This window comes from Lontra canadensis, unplaced genomic scaffold (assembly GCF_010015895.1).
Source record: "Lontra canadensis isolate GAN:19392208 unplaced genomic scaffold, GSC_riverotter_1.0 scaffold588, whole genome shotgun sequence".
NCBI classification, from domain to species: Eukaryota; Metazoa; Chordata; class Mammalia; order Carnivora; family Mustelidae; genus Lontra; species Lontra canadensis.
The window spans coordinates 7,980-32,800 of NW_022631575.1; the positions used below are offsets into that span (position 1 = coordinate 7,980).

The 24,821-nt window shown below is 44.4% G+C and overlaps 1 protein-coding gene across 1 annotated transcript in view; it reads left to right on the forward strand.

Moving 5' to 3' along the window:
- Positions 1 to 2,661: 2,661 nt before the first annotated feature.
- LOC116863137 (putative ATP-dependent RNA helicase TDRD12) overlaps positions 2,662 to 24,821 on the forward strand; it is a gene marked incomplete at its 3' end in the record, with an annotated part of 38,312 nt that continues 16,152 nt past the window's right edge. Inside the window, exons 1-9 of the mRNA XM_032850629.1 lie at positions 2,662 to 2,820; positions 4,764 to 4,900; positions 6,797 to 6,916; positions 9,803 to 9,858; positions 11,062 to 11,147; positions 14,712 to 14,901; positions 15,447 to 15,539; positions 22,492 to 22,586; positions 23,231 to 23,307. Of these exons, the coding sequence (XP_032706520.1) occupies positions 2,752 to 2,820; positions 4,764 to 4,900; positions 6,797 to 6,916; positions 9,803 to 9,858; positions 11,062 to 11,147; positions 14,712 to 14,901; positions 15,447 to 15,539; positions 22,492 to 22,586; positions 23,231 to 23,307 (923 nt within the window). The remainder of the gene's footprint in view (positions 2,821 to 4,763; positions 4,901 to 6,796; positions 6,917 to 9,802; positions 9,859 to 11,061; positions 11,148 to 14,711; positions 14,902 to 15,446; positions 15,540 to 22,491; positions 22,587 to 23,230; positions 23,308 to 24,821) is intronic.

A 24,821-nucleotide genomic window follows, 5' to 3' on the forward strand; every position in this document is an offset into this window, starting at 1 on the left:
CGCTTCGGTCGCTCGCGGTACCGTCCGGGAGCTTGGGTTACACTCCTCAGGCCCCGTCTGCTTTTGCCGGAACACACTGTGTTTGTCCAGCAGTGCGGTCTGGACTTCACAGGCGTGGCTGTCAGCGGTTTCCCGGGAGAGGCCACGGTGCCTACTGAGCCTCGTGAATTTGGCCGGACTCCCGCTGCAGATGGTTCCCAGTGATGGCTACCAAAGACAGACAAAGGCAGACATTGGTCAGAGCATTAGCTGCCGGCAGTGGTGGCAGGAGCTGGGGAAGGCGAGAGGGGGGCGAGAATTTTGAGGGAAGACCGAGGAAGAGGAGGGGAGGGGCTCCAGGGATACTTGGGATCAGGGGCCGGTCAGTGCTTTGCCCTCCGAGGAAGGAAGTCCCAGGTGGCCACCACGGCCTCCAGCCCCCCACAGGTTCTCCTGAGTAGCAGGATGTACAGCCACATCTCAAAGGGATGGGGAGGGTTGGCACCTGTCAGCCCTTCTGAGGAAATGCTCACAGGAAGGTCAAGGGTCTCTGTCCAAAGCCGCCTAGAACAGAGGGTGGCTTCTCCTGGTGGCCTTGGGCTTCCCCAGGCAGGCATTTTAGGGGGGGTGAGTGTCATCCCCGGGAAGGGCCTCTCTGTGCAGAGGTTTGGGGAGGTGACATGCTACGAGTTTGCCGTTCTCAGGGGCAGCAGCCAAAACTGTGGTGTTTCTGTCCACCTTCTCAGGGTCGCTCTCCCCTGGACTGTGGGGCTCACTGTGCCGTGCAGGCTCGCTGAGGACTTGGCTCTCCCCCTTGGGGCTCTTTCAGAATTTCTCCCCTCAACGTACAGCTGCTTTTGTAGCCCCCAAACTCCCTTCTCTGGTTCCTCAAGCCGCACACACAGTGGCTTTCTGCCTGAGTTGCAGCCCTTCCTCCTGGACTGGAAAAGCTGAGAGGAAATGTGGATCTCCCCCAAGGCCGATCCTCTTGGCAAAGCATTCAGTCCCTGTGGTTTCTGTTCTCTTCAGCGCCTGTTTATTATTTTGTATTTTTTCCTGGGCTGATCATTGTTACTTGCAAGTGGGTTAGTCCATGTAAACCACTCTGCCATGACCTGGAATGAGAGTGGCCCACTGTTCTTTCTTCCCCCAACTATTCTAAAAGTATTCAGCTATTTAGAAAAATAGAATATTTTTTTTTTTTAAAGATTTTATTTATTTATTTGTCAGAGACAGAGGGAGAGAGAGCGAGTGAGCACAGGCAGACAGAGAGGCAGGCAGAGGCAGAGGGAGAAGCAGGCTCCCTGCCGAGCAAGGAGCCCGATGTGGGACTCGATCCCAGGACGCCGGGATCATGACCTGAGCCGAAGGCAGCCGCTTAACCAACTGAGCCACCCAGGCGTCCCAGAAAAATAGAATATTAACGTGAACATCTGTTCCCCTGCCACTTGGTACCTAGGACCGGAAGTCTTCTTTTTTTAAGACAAGTTTTCTTGAATTGTTCTGTTCTTTTTTTTTTTTTTAAGATTTTATTTATTTATTTGACAGAGAGAGATCACAAATAGGCAGAGAGAGGGGGGGAAGCAGGCTCCCCGCCGAGCAGAAAGCCCAATGCGGGACTCGATCCCAGGACCCTGAGATCATGACCTGAGCTGAAGGCAGAGGCTTTAACCCATTGAGCCACCCAGGCGCCCAGGACTGGAAGTCTTAAGATGTCATTGCTTTTAGGCCCTTTCAGTAAGCAGAGTTAGGAAATAAATACCTTTGGAATGTCTTGAGTTCTTATTGATATCTTCAAGTCAAATTTAACTTTTTATTTTACATCTGTACCTTCTAACGATGAAAATCTTGGTTTCTAATGACACTGATCTATATCGAGATACATTCAGAGAAGTCTGACTTTCATCCCCATCTCTTCTATTCTTGGCTTCCTGTAGGTCATAACTTGTATTTGTTTTGGTTTTTCTGCCATCATTTATTTTTTTATTTTATGAACAGAATATACATGTATTCATATTTACCTCTCCTTCTTACAAAGACACAGCATATTGCAAACATGAAACCTTGCTTTTGTATTTTATCATGAATATTTTAAAAATATAGGAGATGGGGTGCCTAGGGGTACAGTCGTTTAAGCATCTGCCTTTGGCTTGTGTTGTGTCATGATCTCAGGATCCTGGGATCAAGTCCCCTACCAGGCTCCCTGCTCAGCAGGGAGGCTGCTTCTCCCTCTCCTTCTGCCCTCATGAGCTCTCTCTCTCAAATAAAGAAAGTCTTTAAAAAAATAAAATAAAAAAAACACAGGAGATGCAGGACATTTATCTCTGCTTTTTTGAGTCACAGCACATAATTTAAAAAATTACTGGTTATTGGTTATATTTTTTTTAACTTTGCATCTTTTACCTGTTATCCGGCTGAGTTGAAATATAATATATAATATAAATATAATAAAATTGTATGAGTTTAAGGTGTACAGTGTGATGATTTGATCTATATTGACAGTCTTTTTTTTATCTTTTACCTTTGGTCTGACTGTAAAAGACAGGTACTCATCTAGAGCTCACCTGGAATTTGTTAGACCACTTAAATTATTAACAGTTATCATGCCTCTAAGGTTCATTATTTTATGGTTCTGTTTTTTAAACCAGGCATTGTTTTGTTTGTCTTTTAAAATTTTTACAGATTGAAGATCCAGGATGCTTCTGGGTTATTATAAAAGGATGTAGTCCTTTTTTAGATCATGAAGTTGATTATCAAAAACTAAATAGTGCCATGAATGACTTCTATAATAACATGTGTCAAGATATAGAAATAAAACCATTAATGTTGGAAGAAGGGCAGGTATGTATCTACATGTGTTTTAAGCACTGTGTCTTGAAATACTGCTTAAAATGTACACATTTTGGTGGCAAAAGCTTTTAGGGTGTTTTAATTGCTCATAATCACTGCCTTGTGTTAGGTTCTTTTGGCTGCACAAGATTCGGGCTGGTTTTGGAAAGCAGAGGTTGTAGAAGATTCTAGTGGGGCAGTAGGAGATAGAATGTCATCCAAATTCAGGCATCGGGCCATTCTCCTAGGGCAGGGAACCAGAGGCTCTTCTGAATGTAGTCTAGATCTGCCATGGGTATGGGGACCTTGGCTGAGGGGGCACGGGAGTTTTCAGTCCACGGCCAGTGCCTCCCTTTTGTGGCTCATGACTGTGGCCGAGTCACACTTGTTCATTTTCCTTGCCTCACGTCACGGCCCCTTCTTCCTTTCTTGCTGCCTTGGCTCCTGGGCCCGTTGTCTGATTCTCTCTGCAAGTCATTCACTTTTTAGAAGAGTTTGAATTTTTCTACTGGGAAACGTTTATAAACTATGAGAAACATTAGAAATAATTGGAACACCCCTCCCCTTTCAAAAAAAATCTTCATTAACAACATTATTTTTTTCCATACCATTGACTTGTTGAAGTGAGGAAATCCAGTCAGTTGTCCTTTTAAAATACTCCACATTTTGGAGAGCCTGAGTGCCTCCCTGTGATGGTGCTGAACTTTCCACCCTCCCTACTTTATGTGGATAAAGCTTTGGATAGACTTAAGGTCGGGTTTCTACCCCTCAGAGTGCCTGGGCTGTTGAGCTTCACCTTACGTGGCACTGGGAGGTGATTGCACTGTTGGCACAGCCCAGCAGATTCGGAGGGCGACGCCCGAGTCCTGCCTCCAGGGGGTGCCCGTCCGCTTTTTCTGGAGATGAGGCACCATCCTGTGACCAGCACGGCCTGAACAGCCCTTCTGTTTAACCTTCCCAACGGTCGCTTTCACATGCCTTCTGTGTCCAGAGGTCTGTGTGGTTTTTCTGTCCTCTTCATTTTTTAAAGGACTGTATTGAACTCAAGGCTTTTATTATATTCCATCAGCTGTCCTCATTGTTCTTGATGCATTAATTGCCCCCTGTTGGGTTGGTGGAAGCCCTATACGCCACCAGTTCAAAGCCAGCTGAACTGTTATCTGTTTTAACCCTCCACCCTTTGGCAAGATTTCTCTGCGGTTATTTGACTTTGGAATTATGGGAGGCTCCCAAGAGCCCATCCCTTGCAAAGTGGCCGCTCTGTGGCGTCCGCGTTCAGTTCCCGAGCGTGGCAGTCTCCTCTCTGCTGGCTTCTTCCCAGTTGGACACAGCTTTCTCCCCACGGGGCCCTTTCTGAGCCTGTGGTTGGTGTCTGGTTTGCTGGTCTGGGTCACGGTCGAGTCTGCTCTGGCCTAGCAGCCCCGTGGGACGGTGGGTTGGTCAGGTGGCTGTCACTGCTGCGGGGCAGTTTCCCTAGAGTGGGGCTGCAGGCACGCACTGATTTCTGGAGTCATTCATCGAGTAGTTGTTGGAGGCTCCGTGCACAGCAAGCACAGTTGTAGGTGCTGGGCACATGCTGGTGCAGAAGACAGCCTGTCCTGGAGCCAAGGTGAGCCTGGGTGGGGATTTCACAGGGGTCTGGCCGCGTGCTCGACACCCATTCATAAGCTTTGTTTTCGGACTTAAGAAGGCAAAACAATGCATTTTCCTTGTTTTACTTTCCAAAGCCTGTCCTTATTTAAGGAGTCAGAATGACTAGGGGAGGAGAGCCTGAAATAGGACCTGGCTGCCCTGTGCTCTGGTTACTGCCCGGCAGGGGTCAGCATGGGCAGCCCCAGCCGCCTCCCCCGCCTTTCCTCTTCTGGAAGGTAGAATGTGGGCAGAGATGGTTTGGGGTTGTCTTTTTGTTCTCTCCCTCGACGGGGGGTTTTAACACCAAGGTTTCTGTTCTGTAGGTCTGTGTGGTGTATTGTCAGGAACTGAGGTGTTGGTGCAGGGCTGTTATTAAGTCCATCGTGTCTTCGGCCGACCATTACCTGGCAGAATGTTTCCTTGTGGATTTTGCCAAGTACATCCCTGTGAAATCTAAAAAGTACGTACGTATTTATTTCTTCTTACACTTTTTAGGGAGACGAATATCCGTTTTGAAGGAGAAGGTCTGTTTTCACAGTGAGAGGATAGAGGTCAGAGAACTAGAATGTTCTTAGTTTCCCATGGGGACAGTTGCAGATTCCAGTTCTACAGGAAGTCAGTGTAGGGGCTGGTGGTCGCAGTGAGGACCCAGGCAGCTGGGCCCTCCTTCCACCGTCCTTCCTGGGCAGAGCATGTGCTCACCTGGCCTCCCCTCCCAGCGTGTTCCTGTGATGGAATGCATCCTCCTGGAGGCTGTGCTGCAGGAAACACCCTACCTGGAGGCAGAAGGTCATCTGGTCCCCACAGAAGGGGTGGGTGCTGGTGCAGCCTCAAGTAGAGGGAGCAGAGCGCCTGTGCAAATAGTCCTGGTGTTCTTCCTTAGCAGAGTGAGGGCATGACCACAGCCACAGAAGGTGGGGAAATGGTTCCGAAGTGGCCCTCCTTGCCTCCAGGACCACCCATTAACAGTTCATTAGAAAACACCAGCAACACGTCAGCCTTTGTGTTTGTGATAATTTTACATAGTTTCCTGTTCCAGAGTAAGAGGATATCAGTTTATTTTTTTATTTTTTTTTTTAAAGATTTTATTTATTTGACAGAGAGAGACACAGAGAGGGAACAGAAGTAGGGGGAGTGGGAGAGGGAGAAGCAGGCTTCCTGCGGAGCAGAGAGCCCAGTGTGGGGCTCGATCCCAGGACTCTGGGATCATGACCTGAGCCAAAGGCAGATGCTTTACAACTGAGCCACTCAGGCACCCCAGGATATCAGTTTAATAATTAACATGAGGACCCTTCTTCCAAAAGAGTATTTTTGTAGTAAGAGTAAAGCATTTCAAGGCAGAAGGACTTCTCAAACATTGGGAATTCGCAGATACTTAAGAAAAAAAGTAGATGCCTTTGTAGCTTGTGATTCTGCATCTTTATAACCGGTCTTGTTATCAAAGTAAATGTGTTTAATTGTTTGGGAAGATTTTTAGTATTCGGAGTTTTGGGCAAGAGAAGCCCGTGATTAAGTAATGTGCAGGGAGGCTTGAGGGGCAGTCAGGACCGGCACCTTTTTCTGAACTGTGGAGACGAGGTGGCGAGGCTGCCCATTCAGGGTTTCCAGATCCGCTTCTGTCTAAATAGTATGCACAGGCGGGCTGTCATTGGCCTGAAGAATGGAAATAAAAGTGCTGAGCAACAGACTTATCAAATCTCAGCCCCTTTTTTGGTACAGAACTGATAAATACTAACTATAAAAACATCTCAAAAAATAAAACATATATGCTCATTTATAGAAACTCATTGGGGTTGTGTATTAAAATTTGTAATTTAAAAATCTTAAGTAGAATTGGCTTCACAGACTTGTTCATTATTTCCTAGTGTTTCTTAGTCTGAGAAGCTTTGTTAGACATGATTTTTCTAATACTTCAGCCCCCATACCATGAAGTTTTAACGCCAAAGATACTCTGAATATCCATGCATGTACTTTTTTTTTTTTTTTAAGGTTTTATTTATTTATTTGACAGAGATCACAAGTAGGCAGAGAGGCAGGCGGAAGCAGGCTCCCCGCCGAGCAGAGAGCCCCATGCCGGGCTCGATCCCAGGACCCTGAGATCATGACCTGAGCTGAGGGGAGAGGCTTAACCCACTGAGCTACCCAGGTGCCCCCATCTTATGCTTTTATACACGAGAAGAGTAAGACTGGGGCACAGGTCTGCCCGCTCTCTCTGCTGCTGGTTGCTGTATTAGAAACAGAAAGAAGTGGTTTGGGTGTGTTTTAGGTATGTCAGTCACCAGGGGAGTGTACTTTAAAGAAATCTGCTCTATAGAAGTCCGCTTTGTAAAGGAAATGTTTCTGTTTCACTGTGAAGCATCAGAGTCGCAGTTGAAACCTTTATGCGGCTTCCCTACCGAGCGAAGAAATTCAGGCTGTACTGCACGAAGCCTGTCACGTTGCACATTGACTTCTGTGAAGACAGCGCTGAGATCGTGTAAGTACCGCTGGTGGGGGATGCTGGAGCAGGACAGAAGTCTGAAATTGAGTGTCTGAGGTTTGTGTGGAATCCGTTCCCCTGGAGAAGCGCTAAGAGATTCCAGGAACCTCTGTTCTTTAGGAGACCTCGGAGTCGGTGTGTCGCCCCTGGCTCTGAGCAGAGCTCCCGGGGTACCCCCCCTTCCAGACTGCCGTCGAGGGGCCTTAGAGGGGGGCTGAGGTCTGGGCTCTGCAACTTCTTTTAATTTGCAAAAAGTAATAAATTAACTGTAAAGAGAAAGGCTGGAACACAGGATCATGGAGCATTAAAAAAAAAAAAGTCCATTGCATTTTTCTCCAGGCCCCCCCCCCCAGGCCTCTGGGACCTGTTCAGGCTCTGAACTTGGAGACCTCATTCAGTGCTTTATATGGGTTCATTTGTGTGGAGCCTTCATGAAAATTAGAACCTACAGCGTCATTTGCAGATTTAACCCAAGAGTGTGCTGAAGCTCTTCGCTAGTGCACGTACTTACTGCCTTCTACTGTCACGCTTTGGGGGTGAACGTAACTGGCTATTGCTGTATGCAGCTGTTCCTCTCTGGAGAGCCAGCTGCAGTGTTTGCAGACCACTGTGCGCTGCACATTCCTGTAAGCATATGCATCAGTCCAAATAAAACATGGTGTGGAGATGCGGACATGCATGCCCAAATGCACATAACCGGCCAGCCCCTGTCTTTGCCCCATTTTCCTAGTCTTGGGCCACTTTGCCAGTGTTTGTGCCGGACCCACCAGGGTCCCCCACACTGGGCACTGCTGTGTCAGGGGTATGGCTGTCTGGACTCAGTGCTACCTGATGTCCTGGGGAGCCCTCCCCTCCCCCCAGGACTGTGGGGTTAAGGGAAGAAACACTGGGCACACCACAGTTCCGCCTTAACTTGCATGTCCTGGTGATGTTGCATTTTGTTCTCTGAACTTGGAAGGCAGCCCTCTTATGAATGCTTTTGCAGGATCTATGGAGACCCTCCATTGCCCCTCCCTGCTCCCCCCAGCACCTGTCATTCCCTTGAGATGGTAAACACAGGGCCCTGTGGCCGGCCCGAGAAGCTTCAGTAATAGACGCTGAGCCTGCTTGTCCCGGCTGACGCCAGCGTGCCCTGCCAGGTTCCCTGCGGCCCCCCCATACCCTCTTTGCCCTCAGAGACTCTGGAAAAGTGGGTCCCTCACATAGCAGCAACCCCTGCCTCCCACCTGTCCCTCTTCCAGAACAGCCAGCTGCTCACCCCCCACTCTGGTGCCAGTCTGTCCATGCCCAGCTCTCCCTCAGTGGCCCCCCTCGTTCTCGCCCCCTCTGCATGACCACATTCTCCAGCTGTGGACACACCCTCCGTGCAGACACATGTCGTCCCTTCGTGTGGGTAGTTCATCTAGAATGTCTGTCTCAATATGTGGATTACGGGGGTGATAGATTTTGCCGAGTGGCCCTCCAGAAGGACTAGCGGTGTATGCTCCCATCACTGGGGTACAGAGAGCACTGCTTTTCCGTGCAGTGTTGCCGGTCATCGAGCTTTTCCACTTTTGCTTGTTTGCTGTGTGAAGATGGTATTTTGTTTTAATTTGTATTTTTCTAACTTGTGAAGTTAGGTATCTCTTCATGGGGTTATTTGTGTATGTGTGTGTGTGAGAGAGAGAGAGACAGACACCTTTACTGAATGAATGGTTTACCTTTGGATAACCTAGATTGATTTTTCTCTTGGTTCATTTTCTTTTTTTCTTTTTTTTAAAGATTATTTATTTATTTATTTATTTGGCAGAGAGAGAGAGAGAGAAAGTAGGCAGAGAGGCAGGCAGAGAGAGAGAAGGGGGAAGCAGGCTACCTGCTGAGCAGAGAGCCCGACGCGGGGCTCCATCCCAGGACCCTGAGATCATGACCTGAGCCGAAGGCAGAGGCTTAACCCACTGAGCCACCCAGGTGCCCCTTGGTCCATTTTCTTATTAGAAATTCACTTCTTTTTTTTTTTTTTTTCCACTAACTAGGTAATTTCTTTGTGTGTACCAAGGGTTTAGAACCGCTGATGTAATTTTTTTAACTTTTAGGAATCCTTTGTGATTTTCTTGAAGTAATGTGCTTAATATCTTTTTTAATAAAATAAAATAATACCTTCACCTAGGCGTGGGGCTAGGGGCTTTATGTATTACCTCATTTAATCCTTAAAGCAGCCCTTCGAGGATGATGGTGGCATCAAACCATCACTGATCTGGGAAATCAAACCAGCAGAGAAATGTAAAAACCTAGCACTCTTCCATTTATTATGTTATTATTGCTCCTTGCTTCAGAATACTGGTTTCTCTTCATCTTCCACTGCCTACAACTCTTCTTATGATTTCCTTCCCAGAGCACAGGGAGGGGCAAGATGATAGAATGTGGGAGACAGAGGACAGGTGTCGGCAGGGCAGGTGTACCAGTAGACACTGGCCGGTGGCTCTCCCACAGCCTCTCTTTCCCTGTTGGTCTCCCCATCACAGGCGGAGCCCTTGCTCTGTGCCAGCCTGCATGTACAGCATCCCTGCCCCCAGGGGCTTGTGTTTGGCTGTGGAGAGAGACAGGTCCTGGGTCACTGGGGACACCAGTGCTGGGACAGGTGATGCCCTGGTGACAGGCACGGGCTGCTCAGGAAGCCCCAGGATGAACCTGTTCTTAGTCTCTGCGCTGGGTGCAGGCGGCAGTGGTGAGGGGAGCCCGTTGTGGGGTGCGGGTGGGATTGTCCCCCCCCCCCCCAAAGTGGAGCCAGGCATCATATATTCAGCAAGTAATGTTAGGAACGGCCAGCGCATGGCTCACGAGGTGGTGTCTGTGTCCTAGCCTCTGATTTTTATTTGGTAAGGTTGCATCTGTTTACCGTTCCAGACCTACCAAGAAGTGGGACAGCGCAGCTACTCAGTACTTCCAGAACATCCTGAAAGGTGAGGCAGGTGCATTGTTGTCGCAGCCTGCTTTGAACTGATGCCCAGGCCGCTTTGTCTTTCCATCGGCGAGGGGGTTTGAGATGGGCACATTCGGCTTCTGGCCCCTCCTCATGGGGGTTCATCTGTTACCTGGGACTCCTCCTGCCCTGTGTCACAGCGACTCTGCATCCGTGAAAGTTTGGGGGTGGGTGTGGACGTCAGTATTGAGAGTTGAAAGGAGAAAGGGGCTGTTTGGCTGAGGGGCCCTTCGTTTGCATGGGAGCCGCGCCCTGCCAAATGCACGTGCTTTTCCCACAGCAACAGGTGATGGAAGCTGAGCTTTTCTCGTGGATACTGATGGTGTCGTGAGCATTATTGCCAGTTTCGGATGTGCAGCCTGTCGCAGAGCAGCTGTGCAGCGTGCTGTCTGTATTGTCTGTTGCTGCCAGTGAATTACAGCTTCACCTGTAATTCAGGCCATCTGTCCTGACCGCCCGGCAGGCAGGGGCCAAGTCCCTGTACTGGCCGTCTGGGCTGCTCTGAGGAGAAGCAGGCGTGAAATGCCTGGGGTGCTGGCTCGTCTCCTCCACCACCCCGCTCTCTGGCCAGAGTAGCCTGATGCTGGGCCCTGGGGGAAATGGGAGCTTGGGAGGGCCTCTGGATTTGGAGTCTCGGACCTTGTGAGCCCGGGAGGGGCGGGGTGTGCTGGAGGGAGCAGAGCGCCTGGGATGGCATCCTGCCCTGCGGCTTCCCTACAGCCTTCTCTGAGTCCAGCCTCCTTCCCGAGATGGGACAGGGACAGCTGTGAAGTGAAGGACTGAGCCCAGGGCTTGCAGGGTCCCCGTGCCCAGAGCTGCTGTGTGGGTGCTGGGTTCCGAGTCGCTGAGCACTCTGATGGGGTGTTTGCAGGGAGCAATGGACTCAGGTGAAAGACTGAGCGGGAAGTGGATTTGGGAGTCGCTGGAAGGGAAGAGGGTCAAGAACAGCTGGCGGAGGTGTTGTGGGGGGCGGGAGGCAGCAGCTGTGGAGTTGGGGGTGGAGGGTATGTGCCGACTTCATGCCAGAAGCCTTCTCCTCTGCTCACCCACCCGCAGAAGGCTGCTGCTCCAGCTGTTAGCTCTGGTGACCCTGTGTGACCCCAGGTGGTCAGCACAGGTAATTAGGTGAAATATAATTGCTTCAGTATCAGCTGATTTATTTTTTTTCACTTATGTTATTTAGCAACCACCCAGGTGGAAGCCAAATTATGTGCTGTGGAAGAAGATGCTTTTGAGGTCTACCTTTATGCAACTATAAAAAATGAAAAAGTGAGTGAAAGAATTGTATTTCAGAAATGTTTTATCCTTATTTAAATTTTTTATTTTAACAAAACAAAGTAAACACCAAGGAAAAGAATGCCATTCACACAGCATGGAAGGTTTTTGTGTTTTGTTTCTTTGGAGCGAGGGGAGGGGCGAGGGAGAGAATCTCAGCAGGCCCCATGCCAAGTGCGGAGAGCCGGAGAGCCGCGCAGGGCTGATCTCGTGACCCCGGGATCCCGATGTGAAACCAAGAGTCAGACGCTTAATGGACTGCGCCACCCAGGCGCCCCAGGCCTTCTCCATTTTCAGTTGGAACTCTGTACAGAAGAACTGGCCCATTGCCCCCATTTACTAATTGGTTCGGTAATATATCTCAGTGTAGACTCTTGGCTGTTGGTGTTACTTTAGGGAATAGACTCCATTACTGTCATCATTTTCTTGTTCAGATCGTCCCAGATTTGGCCATTAGCAGCTTCTTCAAAGTGGCTTGCGTGTCCTTTCACTGTGCCCCATCATCGCTGGGAACTTGCTATTTTTGGTGCCACAGATGCTTTAGGCTAATTTTGTTGTTCTCCAGCCCAGCCCTAGAATCAACCACTTCTCCAAGAAGAGTGGTGTCCAGATAGCAAAACTGGGGCATGAGATGTGCTTCCTGCTGCTAGGGTGTCAGTGGTTGTAGGCGCTCTCCGCAGACAGGAAGTACATGTATGTGGAGTCACCCGTGGCCCCACAGATTGATGCCTGGATCTGTCTGTCTGTACGTGTATCTGTCTGTCTACATGTATTAAGAGCTCTGGTATCAGGGCATCTGGGTGGCTCAGCGTCTGACTCTTGATTTTGGCTCAAGGTTGAGGGATCAAGCCCCCTGTCAGGCTGCATGCTGGGCATGTAGCCTGCCTAAGATTCTCTCCTCCCCGGCTCATGCATGTGTGCACTCATTCATATTCTCTCTCTCTCTCTCTCTCTCTCTCTCTCTCTCCAAAAAAAAAAAAAAAGGAGCTCTTGTACCTCTCATTCCCCGTTACTTATCTTGATACATGTTTCTAGCAGTGAGAAACCTGCACTTGTTAGATATACTTAATTTGATTAATCCTAATATTCACATAAAGTAATTCCAGAATTGCTAACTCACAATTCTTGTGAAAAAGAAGTTTGTCTAAAGGCAAAAAGCATGCAGCCAAAACAGTATTCTGAAGTTACTTAGGTTAGTTCTTTTCTTCCCCTCCCTCCTTCACTGTGATGATGTTACTCATTTGCAGTAAGATTCGTTTGTTATTCTTTGTGGGGCATTTTGGGATCCCCCATGGCCTTGTCCGTTTCACCTGTGGCTTTTCATTCCTTATTTTGCAGTTTGGTAAAAATAACAAAATGCTGGCAATTGGACCAGTCTGGTGAAACATCTTTAAACTTCTCTGTTGACCTCCTTCTCTCTTCTTGCTTTTCAAGTAGGTCCCTTTCCCTCTGTGACTGTACTTCGGGTGAGGGAGTGCAGAGGGTACACTTGTTAGCAGAGAAACATACGGCGGACGTGTGAGGTCATCACTGCCAGAAAAACGGTGCCTGGCATCCTTTTCCAGCTCCCTAAGGAAGCACAAGGATTTCCCAGGGTTTTTCTCTTCTTGGCCTGGCTTCTTTCATGCAGCGAAGTTATTTTTAGCATGTGTCCACGTTTCCCTTGTATTGTCAAATACTCTTCTCTTGTCTGGATGTATTACAGCGGATTTACCTGTTCACGTCTTTTGGACATTTGAGTTGTGGCCAGTTTGAGGCTGTTATAAATGAAGTTGGTATGAATATTCATGTATAGTTCTTCCTGTGAACCCTTGCATTCATTTTTCTTGGGTGAGTGCCTAGGAATCAAATTTCTGGATGGGGTTGTACTTAGTAAGAGGCTGCCAGATGGGTTTTCCAAAGCGGTGAACTGTTGTACAGTCCGGTCAGCAGTGGATGAGAGCCCCGGTTCCTTCATGTCCTCTTCAGGGCTTGGATGGCTACTTTGATGGGCCTGTGCTGAGGTATCATTGTGGTTTAACTTTGCATTTCCCTAATGACTTACGACAGTGAGTATCTCTCCATATGCTATTTGCAATCTATGTATCTTTGATGAAGTGTGCATTCAGATCTTTACCCCATTTTTTGGATAACTTTTTTTTAAAGATTTTATTTATTTATTTGACACAGATCACAAGTAGACAGAGAAGCAGAGAGAGAGAGGGGGAAGCAGTCTCCCCACTGACCAGGGAGCCTGATGTGGGGCTCGATCCCAGGACCCTGGGATCATGACCTGAGCCGAAGGTAGACGCTTAACTGACTGAGCCACCCTTGAAGAAGACTTGAAGAAGTCTTGAAGAAGACTTCTCTTTTATGAACCAGGGACTGGCAGAGGCTTAACCCACTGAGCCACCCAGGTGCCCTAGATAACTTTTTATTTTATTTATTTTATTTTTTTTTTATTTTTAAAGATTTTATTTATTTATTTGACAGAGAGAGATCACAAGTAGGCAGAGAGAGAGAGCAGAGAGCCCGATGCAGGACTCAGTCCCAGGATCCTGGGATCATGACCTGAGCCGAAGGCAGAGGCTTTAACCCACCAAGCCACCCAGGCGCCCCCAGAAAACTTTTTAAATGGAAGTAAAGTTGGTACAGGATGTTCCAGGTGTACAACAGAGTGGTTGGATGAGTCTGTGCCTTATGCTGTGCTCATCACACACCATTATAATACCATTGACTCTTTTCCCACTGTACCTTTTATTTCCCCTGACTTACTCCTTCCACATTGGAGACCTTATCTCCCTCTCCCCTTCACCCTTTTGCACAAACCCCCCCCCCGCCCCTCTGGCCTCCATCAGTACTTTGTATCTATGGGTCTGTTGTGCTATTTGCTTGTTATTCATTTGTTTTTTTACATTCCACATATAAGTAAAATCATACGGTGTTTGTCTCTGTCTTATTTCACTTAGCATACTATCCTCTAGGTCCATTCATGTTGCAAATAAAGAATCTCATCTTTTTATGGCTGAGTAATATCCCATTGTATTTTACCCATTTTTTAGTTGGGTTGTTTATCATCTTCTTATTGCATTTTGAGAGCTCTTAATATATTCTGGATACATTTCCATCCAGATTTTAAAAATATTTTCTCCCTGTCTGTGGATTGCCCTTCATCTCTTAATAGTGTCTTTTGAAGAGTAGAAATTTTTAAATTTTGATAGTCTAAAATTTAAATTTTGAATTTTTATCAGGTTTCCTTTTGTGATTGGTGCTTTGTCTTTGTCATCCCCCTAGATCTTTGCCTGGCAAAGTCATGTTAGCTCCCTGATGCTTTGTTCAAGAAGATATTTTTTAATGTTTTATACAGATTCTACTGTTTTTCTTACCAGGAGCGTTGGCCAGAAGTATCTAGTCCACCATTACCAGAGCAGGAGTCAAGAGATCAGTTTCTATCAGATTATGTTCTATAAAATAATATTTTCTGAAGACTGAAATTTGGGGTTAAGTTTGGGATATTTTCTGAACAGTCACTTGACTCTATTTAAATGTCTTGTTCATGAAATGTTGCAAATTGTGCAGGTCTGTGTTAATGACGATCTGGTTGCGAAGAACTTTGCTCGTTACATATCACCCAAGGAGAATAAGAACGTTGATTCTGTAGAGAAATCAAGATTGAGTACGAAGTCCGCATCCTTCTCCAGGAGACTCAATCCAGCACTCACTCTCTGGCCAATGTTCTTACAAGGAAAAGATCATCAAGGAATGGAAAGTGAGTGGATTCTCACCAATAGGTGTTTCTTTTAAACTGTCTTATTTATACGAATCTTGTCGTACTGATGTGAGTCATACAAACCTTTCCCCACATGCAGGCAGGGACTCGGGCTATTGATTAAACCCTGGTGGGTGTGTGACAGGCTTTGAAGTCCTGACCTGCTCGTTTGCTTTTACGAGAATGCCGAAAAACTGTCCTCAATTTCTTCTTAACATGGAGTTAAATTTTCTGAAGTCCAGAAGTTTATAACTGAAAGATATTACCCAAACAAAGTCAATGTTTACCGTTTTAGACCCTTTTCAGAAGATCTGTTTATTAGGAGGGAAATGCGAGAAGAGACCGCCATGGACCGTGGAAACGATCAGAGGTGTTTCTTTCTGAGCTCCATTGTCCTTCACTTGTTCACGTTGCTTTCCTGCCCCGTTAGGTCTCTCATGACCTTCCAGCAAAAGCAGGAGCTGAAAGAGTATGTTGCTGAGTTTTGCATTTGTCATTTGGGTTTTATTTCATGCTTTAATCCTGAATTGTGTTCTTTCTGTCAGATTCACATGGTTTAACTTTTCTGGCTCAGTCCCTCCAGCATCCGTGGCCCAAGGGTGTTGTTGGTGAACTTGGGCCGACTGCTATGATCGTGGGTAAGTTTACTTGCTTGCCTTACTTATGTCTAGCTGGCATAAAAGAACACTCTCAACTCTGTAAAGATTAGAAGGCTGTGTAGAAGGGCTGCGCCGATTCTCTCTCCATCTCATGGAACCAATTGATGATGTAGATGCTGACAGAAATAACCTGGCCTTGTGGTTCTTACTTAGAGGATTTTTTAAAAGGATTTATTTATGTATTAGAGTGTGTGCACGTGTGAGCAGAGCCGGCTAGGGTGGGGGGCAGAGGGAGAGAATCCCAAGCAGACTCCCCGCAGACCCATGAAATCGTGACCTGAGCTGAAATCATGAGTTGCACACTTAATCGACTTAAGCCATCCTGGCGGCCCCTTACTTAGAGGATTTTACTGTAAAGAACACACATAACAGGTCTATGTTTATGTGCAGAGCTGATTTATTCCAGCCCAACCATACGCAAGTGATGATTACGTGTTCTCAGAGTGTATGTATGGATTTGTGAGTGATTTTTATTTTAAGCAGTGGGGCACATAAAAGCAAGAGGCATTTAGGAGGGTAGGGACACCTAGTGTTTAACTCCATATCTCCAGGGTATGTAACGGATTGCAGTTGTTGGACCAGAGTGGGCTCTGCCAGCCCCTTTGATTCTCGGGCACCCTCTGGTAATTCCTGCGCTACTTGCCTCTTCCACTGGGCGCAGGTACACCAAGTGTTTCACACACGGAACATCGTAACCTCAACTAAGTTAAAGCTTTTGCCTTCAAAATTACTTCCTACAGTTAGTGTTGTGTTTAATTATTTTGGTAATATTGTTTATCATAGAAAAAATACAGATAATCAAAGGTTTAAAAACCTGTCATTTTTAATAGCTACTTACTGAAATGTTAGGCTCTTGCTTTCCAGAGTTCTCCACTCCTGAGGGTTGTGGGTGACATTTTTACCTCACAGAAATTTAATTCCATACATACCTCTGTGGAGTGTTTTTCAGTTAACGTATGGATGAACTTCAAGGTCACATGTGTCCAGGATCACGTGAGTTTAAGGACATGAGCTCTGATGTGAGACGGATGGGATCTTGGTGTCCCTCCTGCTGGGTGATGGAGGGAAACGCTGTTCCCATCACAGTGACTTGATTAAATGGGGGATCCATAGATCCAGCTGACATGGCCCTGCCCCTGGCCTGGGGCCCACGTGGCACATTGCCCCCCCCTTATTTCTGATGTGCCTCCTGTAGGGGTCTCAGCTGAGTTTTTCTCCTGAAACGTGCCCCTGTTACTGAAGGAAGAAATACAAATGGAAATAAAAATACATGCCCGCTCCTACTGGAGCAGGAGAAACACCAGGCATTTTATGTAGTGTGCGGCCACTGCCCAGCCTTCTGTCATGTGAATATGTCATGGTTTTTTTTTGTTTTTTTGTTTGTTTGTTTGTTTAAGTAGCCCCAGGTTGCTGGACAGTGACTGTTTCCCACTTTTCCTTACCGTGATCAGTGTCAAGATCCATTGCGTGTGTCTTTGAAAAGGAAAAGGTTGATGGTAAAGGAAAGGGAAGCTGATGGGAGATGTAACTGATGGTCATGTGAAAGCAAGATTACTAGGTGCTCCTTATCCAAGCACAGATTTCCTTTTCCTTGTAATCGTGGTGAGAAGGTATTTCAACTGTATTTTTTGGTACTTCTCTTTGAAATTGTCTTATGTTTTTAAAATCAAAGTATAATACTTTGTTAATACTTAGTTAAACAATCAAATAGTGCAGAGCTAATGAAAAGTGATGAGAAGTAATTTTCTCTTTCCGGCCTCTTCTCACCTCAGGCTGTTCCTGCGAGGTAAACCTTTATCATTCCTTTTACCTTTTTTTTTTTTTTTTTGTTTTTTTTTTTTTTTAAAGATTTATTTATTTATTTATTAGACAGAGATCACAGGCAGGCAGAGAGAGAGGAGAAAGCAGGCTCCCTGCTGAGCAGAGAGCCCGATGCGGGGCTCGATCCCAGGACCCTGGGATCATGACCTGAGCCGAAGGCAGAGGCTTTAACCCACTGAGCCACCCAGGCGCCCCTCCTTTTACCTTTTTATTTGGACGGTTGTCTCTAGATTTTGAAACCTTTACAATTAATTAATTTTCAGTTTTAATTTACCATTTCTAGGCTTATCAGTTCTAGACTCTGTCTTTTTTTAAAAAATATTTTATGGGGACGCCTGGGTGGCTCAGTTGGTTAAGCAGCTGCCTTCGGCTCAGGTCATGATCCCAGCGTCCTGGGATCGAGTCCCACATCGGGCTCCTTGCTCTGCAGGGAGCCTGCTTCTCCCTCTGCCTCTGCCTGCCATTCTGTCTGCCTGTGCTCGCTCTCTCTCTCTCTCTCATAAATAAATAAAATCTTAAAAAAAAAAAAAAAAAAAAAATAAAAAATATTTTATGTATTCGTATGTTTGAAGCCCTAACCACCCCCGGTGTAACTGTATTTAGGGATAGAGTTCTTTAAGAGGTAGTTAGTCCTGGGAGTGGAGCCCTAGTTCAATAGGACTGGTGCCCTTGTTAAGAGGAGGAGGAGACACAGAGGGCTTCCTCTCCTCCATGTGAGGACACACAAGAAGGCAGCCATTTCCAAGCTAGGAGGATAGCTTCTAGATCTGACTTGAGATCTGTCTTCTTTTCTTATATACACATTTAATACTATAAGTTACCTTCCAAGTACTGTTTTCACTACATCCCACAAATTTTGATAAGCTGTATCATAATTTTCATTCAGTTTAAGCTATTTTTAAATTTCTCAAGATTTCTTCTTGATCCAAGTGTAATTTAGAAGTGTGTTGTTTAATCTCTAAGTGTTTGGGGATTTTCCCAGCTATCTTTTTGTTTCTGAATTAGTTTGATTCCATTATGGTCTGAGAGCATACATTGTGTAATTTGTATTCTTTTAAATTTTTCACATCTTTTTATGGCCATACTGTGATGCTCTCTTGTTAGGCACATCTGCCTTAAGGACTGCTCGGTCCTCTGGGAGAATTGACTCCTTTATCACTATGTAATTAATGCCTCTATCCTTCATAATTTTTCTTGTTCTGAACTCCACTTTGTCTGAAATTAATGTAGCTGCTTCAGCTTTCTTTGGTTAGTGTTAGCATGGTGTATTTTTCTTCATCTCTTTATTTCTGTCTTTATATTTGAAGTGTGGACAACATGTAGTTGGTGGGGTCTTGTTTTTGTTCACTCTGACGACCTCTTTGATTGGTGTATTTAGACCATTGCCATTTAAAGTGATTATTGGTAGAGTTGGATTAATATTGACCTTTTTTTTTTTAACGATTTTCTGTTCATTCCCTTGTGTTTTGCTCCTGTTTTTGTCTTCCACTCTTTCTGTGCTATCTGTAGTTGTAATTAAGCATTTTATATGATTCTGTTTTCTTTCGTTTCTTAACATATTGGTTATACTTTTTTTTCACTTATTTTAGTGGTTGCCTTAGGGTTTACAATATGCTTTTACAACCAGTCCGAGTCCACTTTTAGGTAACACTGTACCACTTCGCAGTGCAAGTATGATAACAAAATATTCCTAATCCCTTCCTCTTGTCCTTTGCACTTTGCATTGTTGTCATTCATTTGACTTATCGATCAGCACACATGGGCATATATATATATATATATATATATATATATATATATATATATAGTCGATCTTGAGAACAAAACTGGCAGTTATTTTACCAACAAATGGGTTTATTTGGGAATAGTAGAGAATTACAGTTCAGGACAGGCAACTACAGCAAAACGATGTGGCGATCCAGAGTACAAAGGAGAAGGTGGCTCTTTTACAGAGGTAAAGGGGGGACTTGGGAGGGGCTGTTAAAAAGTCCGTTGGAATAAAGTGGGAGTCCATAGTGTAGTGGCTTTTCATTGACTGAGTTGTGACAGTCTCTCATTGGCTGGACTGTTGCTGGGCAAGGAGAAATTCTGGGTTTCTTCCTGTTGGAAGATGCAAGGTGCATCTCTTCCTGTTGGGTCCACAAGAGGCTGTGAGGGCTGCTACAGCCTGAGAGCTCCCCCTTCTGGCTTCCCTACTACTATCTTAAATTAGGTTATTAATGTTATTAGGATTATTATTTCCATGGCTGGTTTATTTTTCTTCTTTCTCAGATACATATTTTAGTACTTTCAGAAGGGGATTGTGGGTAATAGATGTTAACATCTGCTAATAGTTAAACCAGATATGGTATTCCAGGGTTGTTCTTTATTTTCCTCCAACAGTGGAGATAGTGGTTCATTTTCTCCTCATCTGTCAATCTGTTGGTTTTTCTTTTGTAAGTAATTACTATGTTCTGTTGATGTTTTTTTAGATTTTTCTTTTTATCCTTGATAATTTTGCAGTTTCTTTACAATGTGTCTAAGAGTGGATGGTTCAGATTTATTTGTTAACACATGGAATTTTTTAATTGCAGAATTCATGTGTAACTTGAATTTCTGAAAAGCATTAGATGTTAACATTTGTAAAAATGTTATCCTCTTTCCTCTTAGATGTAGATTAGTGTTTCTTTATCATCTATTTTTTATAGCTTTCTTTGCATTTACTTTTTATTTCTCTGGACTCAGTTTTGAAAGGTTTTCTTAATTCTTTAAAATTACCACTTTTCTCTTAGCTTTCAGCTTAATATTAACTTTACCTTTTTGAATTTTCAATCTGATGACTGTTTCTTGCCGCTGGAGTTCTGATAGGTTCTTTTTCATGTCTGTGTTTCTTTTTATATCCACTCAGTTTGTTTCATGAACCTGAATCCTTTTTATCTCTTGGGTATCTTTAGTATATTTATTTTAGAGTCCTTTTCAGGTGCTCTTTTATCTCCGTTTCCTCAGGTGTGAATCTCTACTGCCTGACAAAACCTTTGTGGGTTTGTTTTTTTTTTTTTAACATTTATAATGACATTGATTTGTAGACTTTGTTGTTTTTTTTGAAAGCTTGTGTTGCATGGACATTTATTATCTGAGCAAATTTCGTCCATCACCTTCACTCCTGGATCCAGAGCAGAGTTTTTATTTTTGGCTATAATGAAACACCCTCAAGAGAGAATGTATTTTCAGACCCCAAGATTCCATGACAAGCAGGCTTGGGCACCAAATTACTTTAAAGAAAGATTAGACCAGTTTACAACATCATCTCACATTTCCAGTGTTTACTATTTGTTTTAGTGACTTATGTTATTTAATAGATAAAAGGTGTACCTTGTCATTTCGGTTGTGTTTCTCTTATTGATGCTTAGTGTGAACACTTTCCAGGATTGCTTGTGTAGTGTCCTAAAAAACAATTGCTGGATTGATATCCTTTTCTTTTTCTTTGCATCAGGCCTCAGTTGTTTTTTTTTTTGTTTTTTTTTTTAAAGATTTTATTTATTTATTTGACAGACAGAGATCACAAGTAGGCAGAGAGGCAGGCAGAGAGAGGAAGGGAAGCAGGCTCCCTGCTGAGCAGAGAGCCTGATGTGGGGCTCAATCCCAGGACCCTGGGATCATGACCCAAGCGGAAGGCAGAGGCTTTAACCCACTGAGCCACCAAGCCTCAGTTTTTACCCAAGCGTAATTACCTTGCTTGATTATTCAGATTCACAGAACAGTGTTTGTCACTTTTCCAAATCCTAAAGGCCTAAAGAATAAAGATATTTGATTATGGACATTGGGGAGGGTATGTGCTATGGTGAGTGCTGTGAAATGTGTAAACCTGGCGATTCACAGACCTGTACCCCTGGGGATAAAAATATATGTTTAAAAATAAATAAATAAAATTAAAAAAAAAAGAATAAAGATATTTGAAAGAGTCTGCTTTAGAATTTTGCTGCCCGCTACTCAGATTCAGCCTGTTTCCTAATGCCTTCTGTGCCTGATGTGCGGTTAAGAAGTGAGATGCACAGGTGTCGTCCCGAATCATTGCTTAAACAGTTACAGTTGATGCTCTGGTTCTGATCGCTTTGTGACAAACATTTGATAATGCTTAGTGGTGTAAGCCATTTTATATCATGTATGGATTCTGTGGTTGGGAATTCAGAGGGGGCACAACAGAAAGGGTTTGTCTCAGTTCCCCAGTGGCTGGGGCCTCAGCTGGGGAGACCTGAAGGCTGGTGGTGATGAAGCAGATGGATTCATTTGAAACTTATGCAGTGACATCTCTGGCAGCTGATTGTAGCCTTTAGCTGGGACCATGATTGGGGGCTAATCTGAAATACCTATAGTGACCTTTCCATGGGGCTGCTTCAGCTTCTTCCCAGCATGCTGGCTGGGTTTTGACAGCATTCAAGAGGACAGGTCATAAGTACCTGGCATTTTGGCTGGCTAGCTTTGAGGTAACGTAACCCCACTTCCATGTTGTTTACAACTGCCCGCCCCCCAGCCTCCGCCCTGTGGCTCATGGGATGGCAGTACAGAGCCCATTTCTCAGCAGGACACATATCCGTGTCAAATTGTAAGAAGAGCATGTATGTTGGGAGACATGTTGTGGCCCTCTTTGAAAAATAATGGTCTGCCAAGGTGGGAAAGTAAATCCAGTTTAATTGCTTGTAAAATAGTAAAGGAATTATTTAAACATCTTTTAATGTGACAAGGGTTGAAACAAAAAAATTTATTTTTATTTATTTATTTTTAGATTTTATTTATTTATTTCTCAGAGAGATAGGGAGAGTACAGGCAGGCAGAGTGGCAGGCAGAGGCAGAGGGAGAAGCAGGCTCCCCGTGGAGCAAGGAGCCCAATGTAGGACTCGATCCCAGGATGCTGGGATTGTGACCTGAGATGAAGGCAGCCGGCTAACCCACTGAGCCACCCAGGCGTCCCTGAAACAAAATTTTTAAATTTAATCTCCTCAAGTTCAATTCAAAACCCTATTCCATAAAAATTTCATGTATTAAGGTTTTTATGATTGTACTTTTAAGTTTATAATCATTTTCTATTAATAGCACTTTCTAAGATAGGACTTTTTCACTTTTTGTTTTGCAGATGGAACTATAAAATGTAGAGATTCATTGAGAGGTTCACCTAAAAAAAAGTCTGAAAAGAAACAACAGCACATCTCCTTGAAAGATGTAAATAAGGTTGTATTTTAAAATGTTCACTAGGTATAAAGTTCATACAGTGTTAATTTTAGAATATTCTTGTTTGAAATCTAGGAACCAAAGTATGTTTTCTGTTAAGAATTCCTTGGCTATGGTAGTGTCTTTCAGGAAGATATATAGTTTGTGTGTTTGCTCTAATTCAAAAGAACAAGAGAACTCCAGATTCCCTCTTCTTCCTGGCCTAGGAGCTTCTCTTCAAGATTGGGTATTTATGCTCATTTCACAAGGGAATGAAAACCTGAGATTATGGGACAATCTAATAGTTCAAGTCTAACCTGTCTTTCCAGTCCTTGGACAAGACAAGTGAAATAATTATAGGACATGCTGTATCTGTAGTTATTTATCAGTATTTATACTGGTATTTACAATTTGCAATTATTTATCTGTATTATATATCAGGACATGCTGAGTATCTGAAGTGCCAACTGCTTGCTACTTGGATTCTTAATGTAGTGGTTGGAGGAGTGGCATAATCACATTATCCAGTTCTTTGTCCATGTACAGACATGCTTGAAAATGATCTGGGATGGTTGTTTGTGAGAATGATTCCCATGGAATTTTAGCTCCATAAGAATACGTATCTTGCTAGCATACATATTCTTTCTAAAAAAATTTTTTTACAGTGTGTTAAATCCTCCGTGTACTGGCCAACAAAGAGGGGAATAACGATATATGCTGAGCCAGATGTACCTGCCACGAGGTATGATTTGAAAATTCAGTGTAATTGAATAGATACATGAGGGCAATATTGTCTTACATGGTGTTCTATATGATTGGTGATAGGAAAGGATTCATTTTTGGTAAAGAGTGGCCCTGGAAATTTTTATTCAACCTATATTAATTTAAAAGAAAAGCATAGAACAACTGGTTAGTAGCACAGCTAACCAAAAATTGGTAGTGGCCGTAGGGTCTCTGTGTTACCTTGTTGGACAAAGTTGTTTCTGTGAGATCGGTGCAGTGGAATTGTCCTGCTGTAAAGGCTGGTATGTGCAGGGCAGGTGGTAGTACACGGTGGTGGAGGGCAGAGACTGACTGCTGATGAGGAGTGTTTGAGGCTTTGACTGAAACCCTGTCCACATCAAGTGTCAGGCTGATCATGTTTGTGAAATCACAGAGAAGTCGCACTATTGCACCGTGTCACAAACGGTGTAAGATCTTAACGTTGTGTGGTCCGTTCCTCCCCTCCTGGGCTGTATGCTCATGTCGTCCTACATTTCATTTACACGTTCTTTATACAGCTTAGGCTCTAGTATCAATTGTACCTAAATAGTCAGTGGTCTTTTGAGAGATTTAAATATCTGTTTTAATTCGAGAGATTTAAATACCAGGTTTTCATTCCCTTGTGAAATGAGCATAAATACCCAATCTTGAAGAGAAGCTCCTAGGCCAGGAAGAAAGGAAAATACCTTCGGTGTTTACCTGTGTGGTTACCATCAGTGCTTTTCACTGTATATGTGGATCCAGCTCTCCCATCTAGTATCGAGCTTGTCCCTGAAGAACTACCTTTACTGTTGATTATATTGCGGATCTGCTGGTGATGGATTCTTTTGACATTTACATGTCTGGAAAAATTATTTCAGCTTCATTTTTGAAAAAACGGTATTTTTGCTGGGTATAGAATTCTAGGTTGACTGTTCTTTTTTCCCTGTATTTTAAAGATACTGGCGTACAGTCTGCTTGCTGCATGATTCCCAATGCAAAAGCTACTGTCATCTTTTTCTTTGTTCCCATGTTTGCAGCATGTCTTTCTCCTCTGACTGCATTTGAGATTCTTCTGTTTGTTTCTGGTTTGAGCAGTTTAACTATATATGCCTTGGTGTAGTTTCTCTCCTGTCTGGTTCTTGTGCTTGGTGCTCATTAAGGTTCTTCATGTGTAGGTGTCTGTCTTGCATCAGATTTGGAGAGCATTCAGTTGCTACTGTACAGGAGTTGTCTGCATGTGTCTCTTTCTCCCGTCCTTTTGAGACTCTGATGAGACAAAGTAGCACACCTTTTGATACTGTCTGAAAGGTCCCTGAGACTTGGCTCATTTTTTTTCTTTTACCCTTTTTCCTTGCTATTCTCCAGAGCAGTAATTCTGCTAAGGTATCTTTAACTTAACTGAACCTTCTGTCATCTCTGTCCTGCTATTTAGCACATCTGCTGAATTTTTAAATTTAATGTATCGTATTTTTCCATTCTAAAATTTGTCTGATTTTTTTTATAGTTCATATT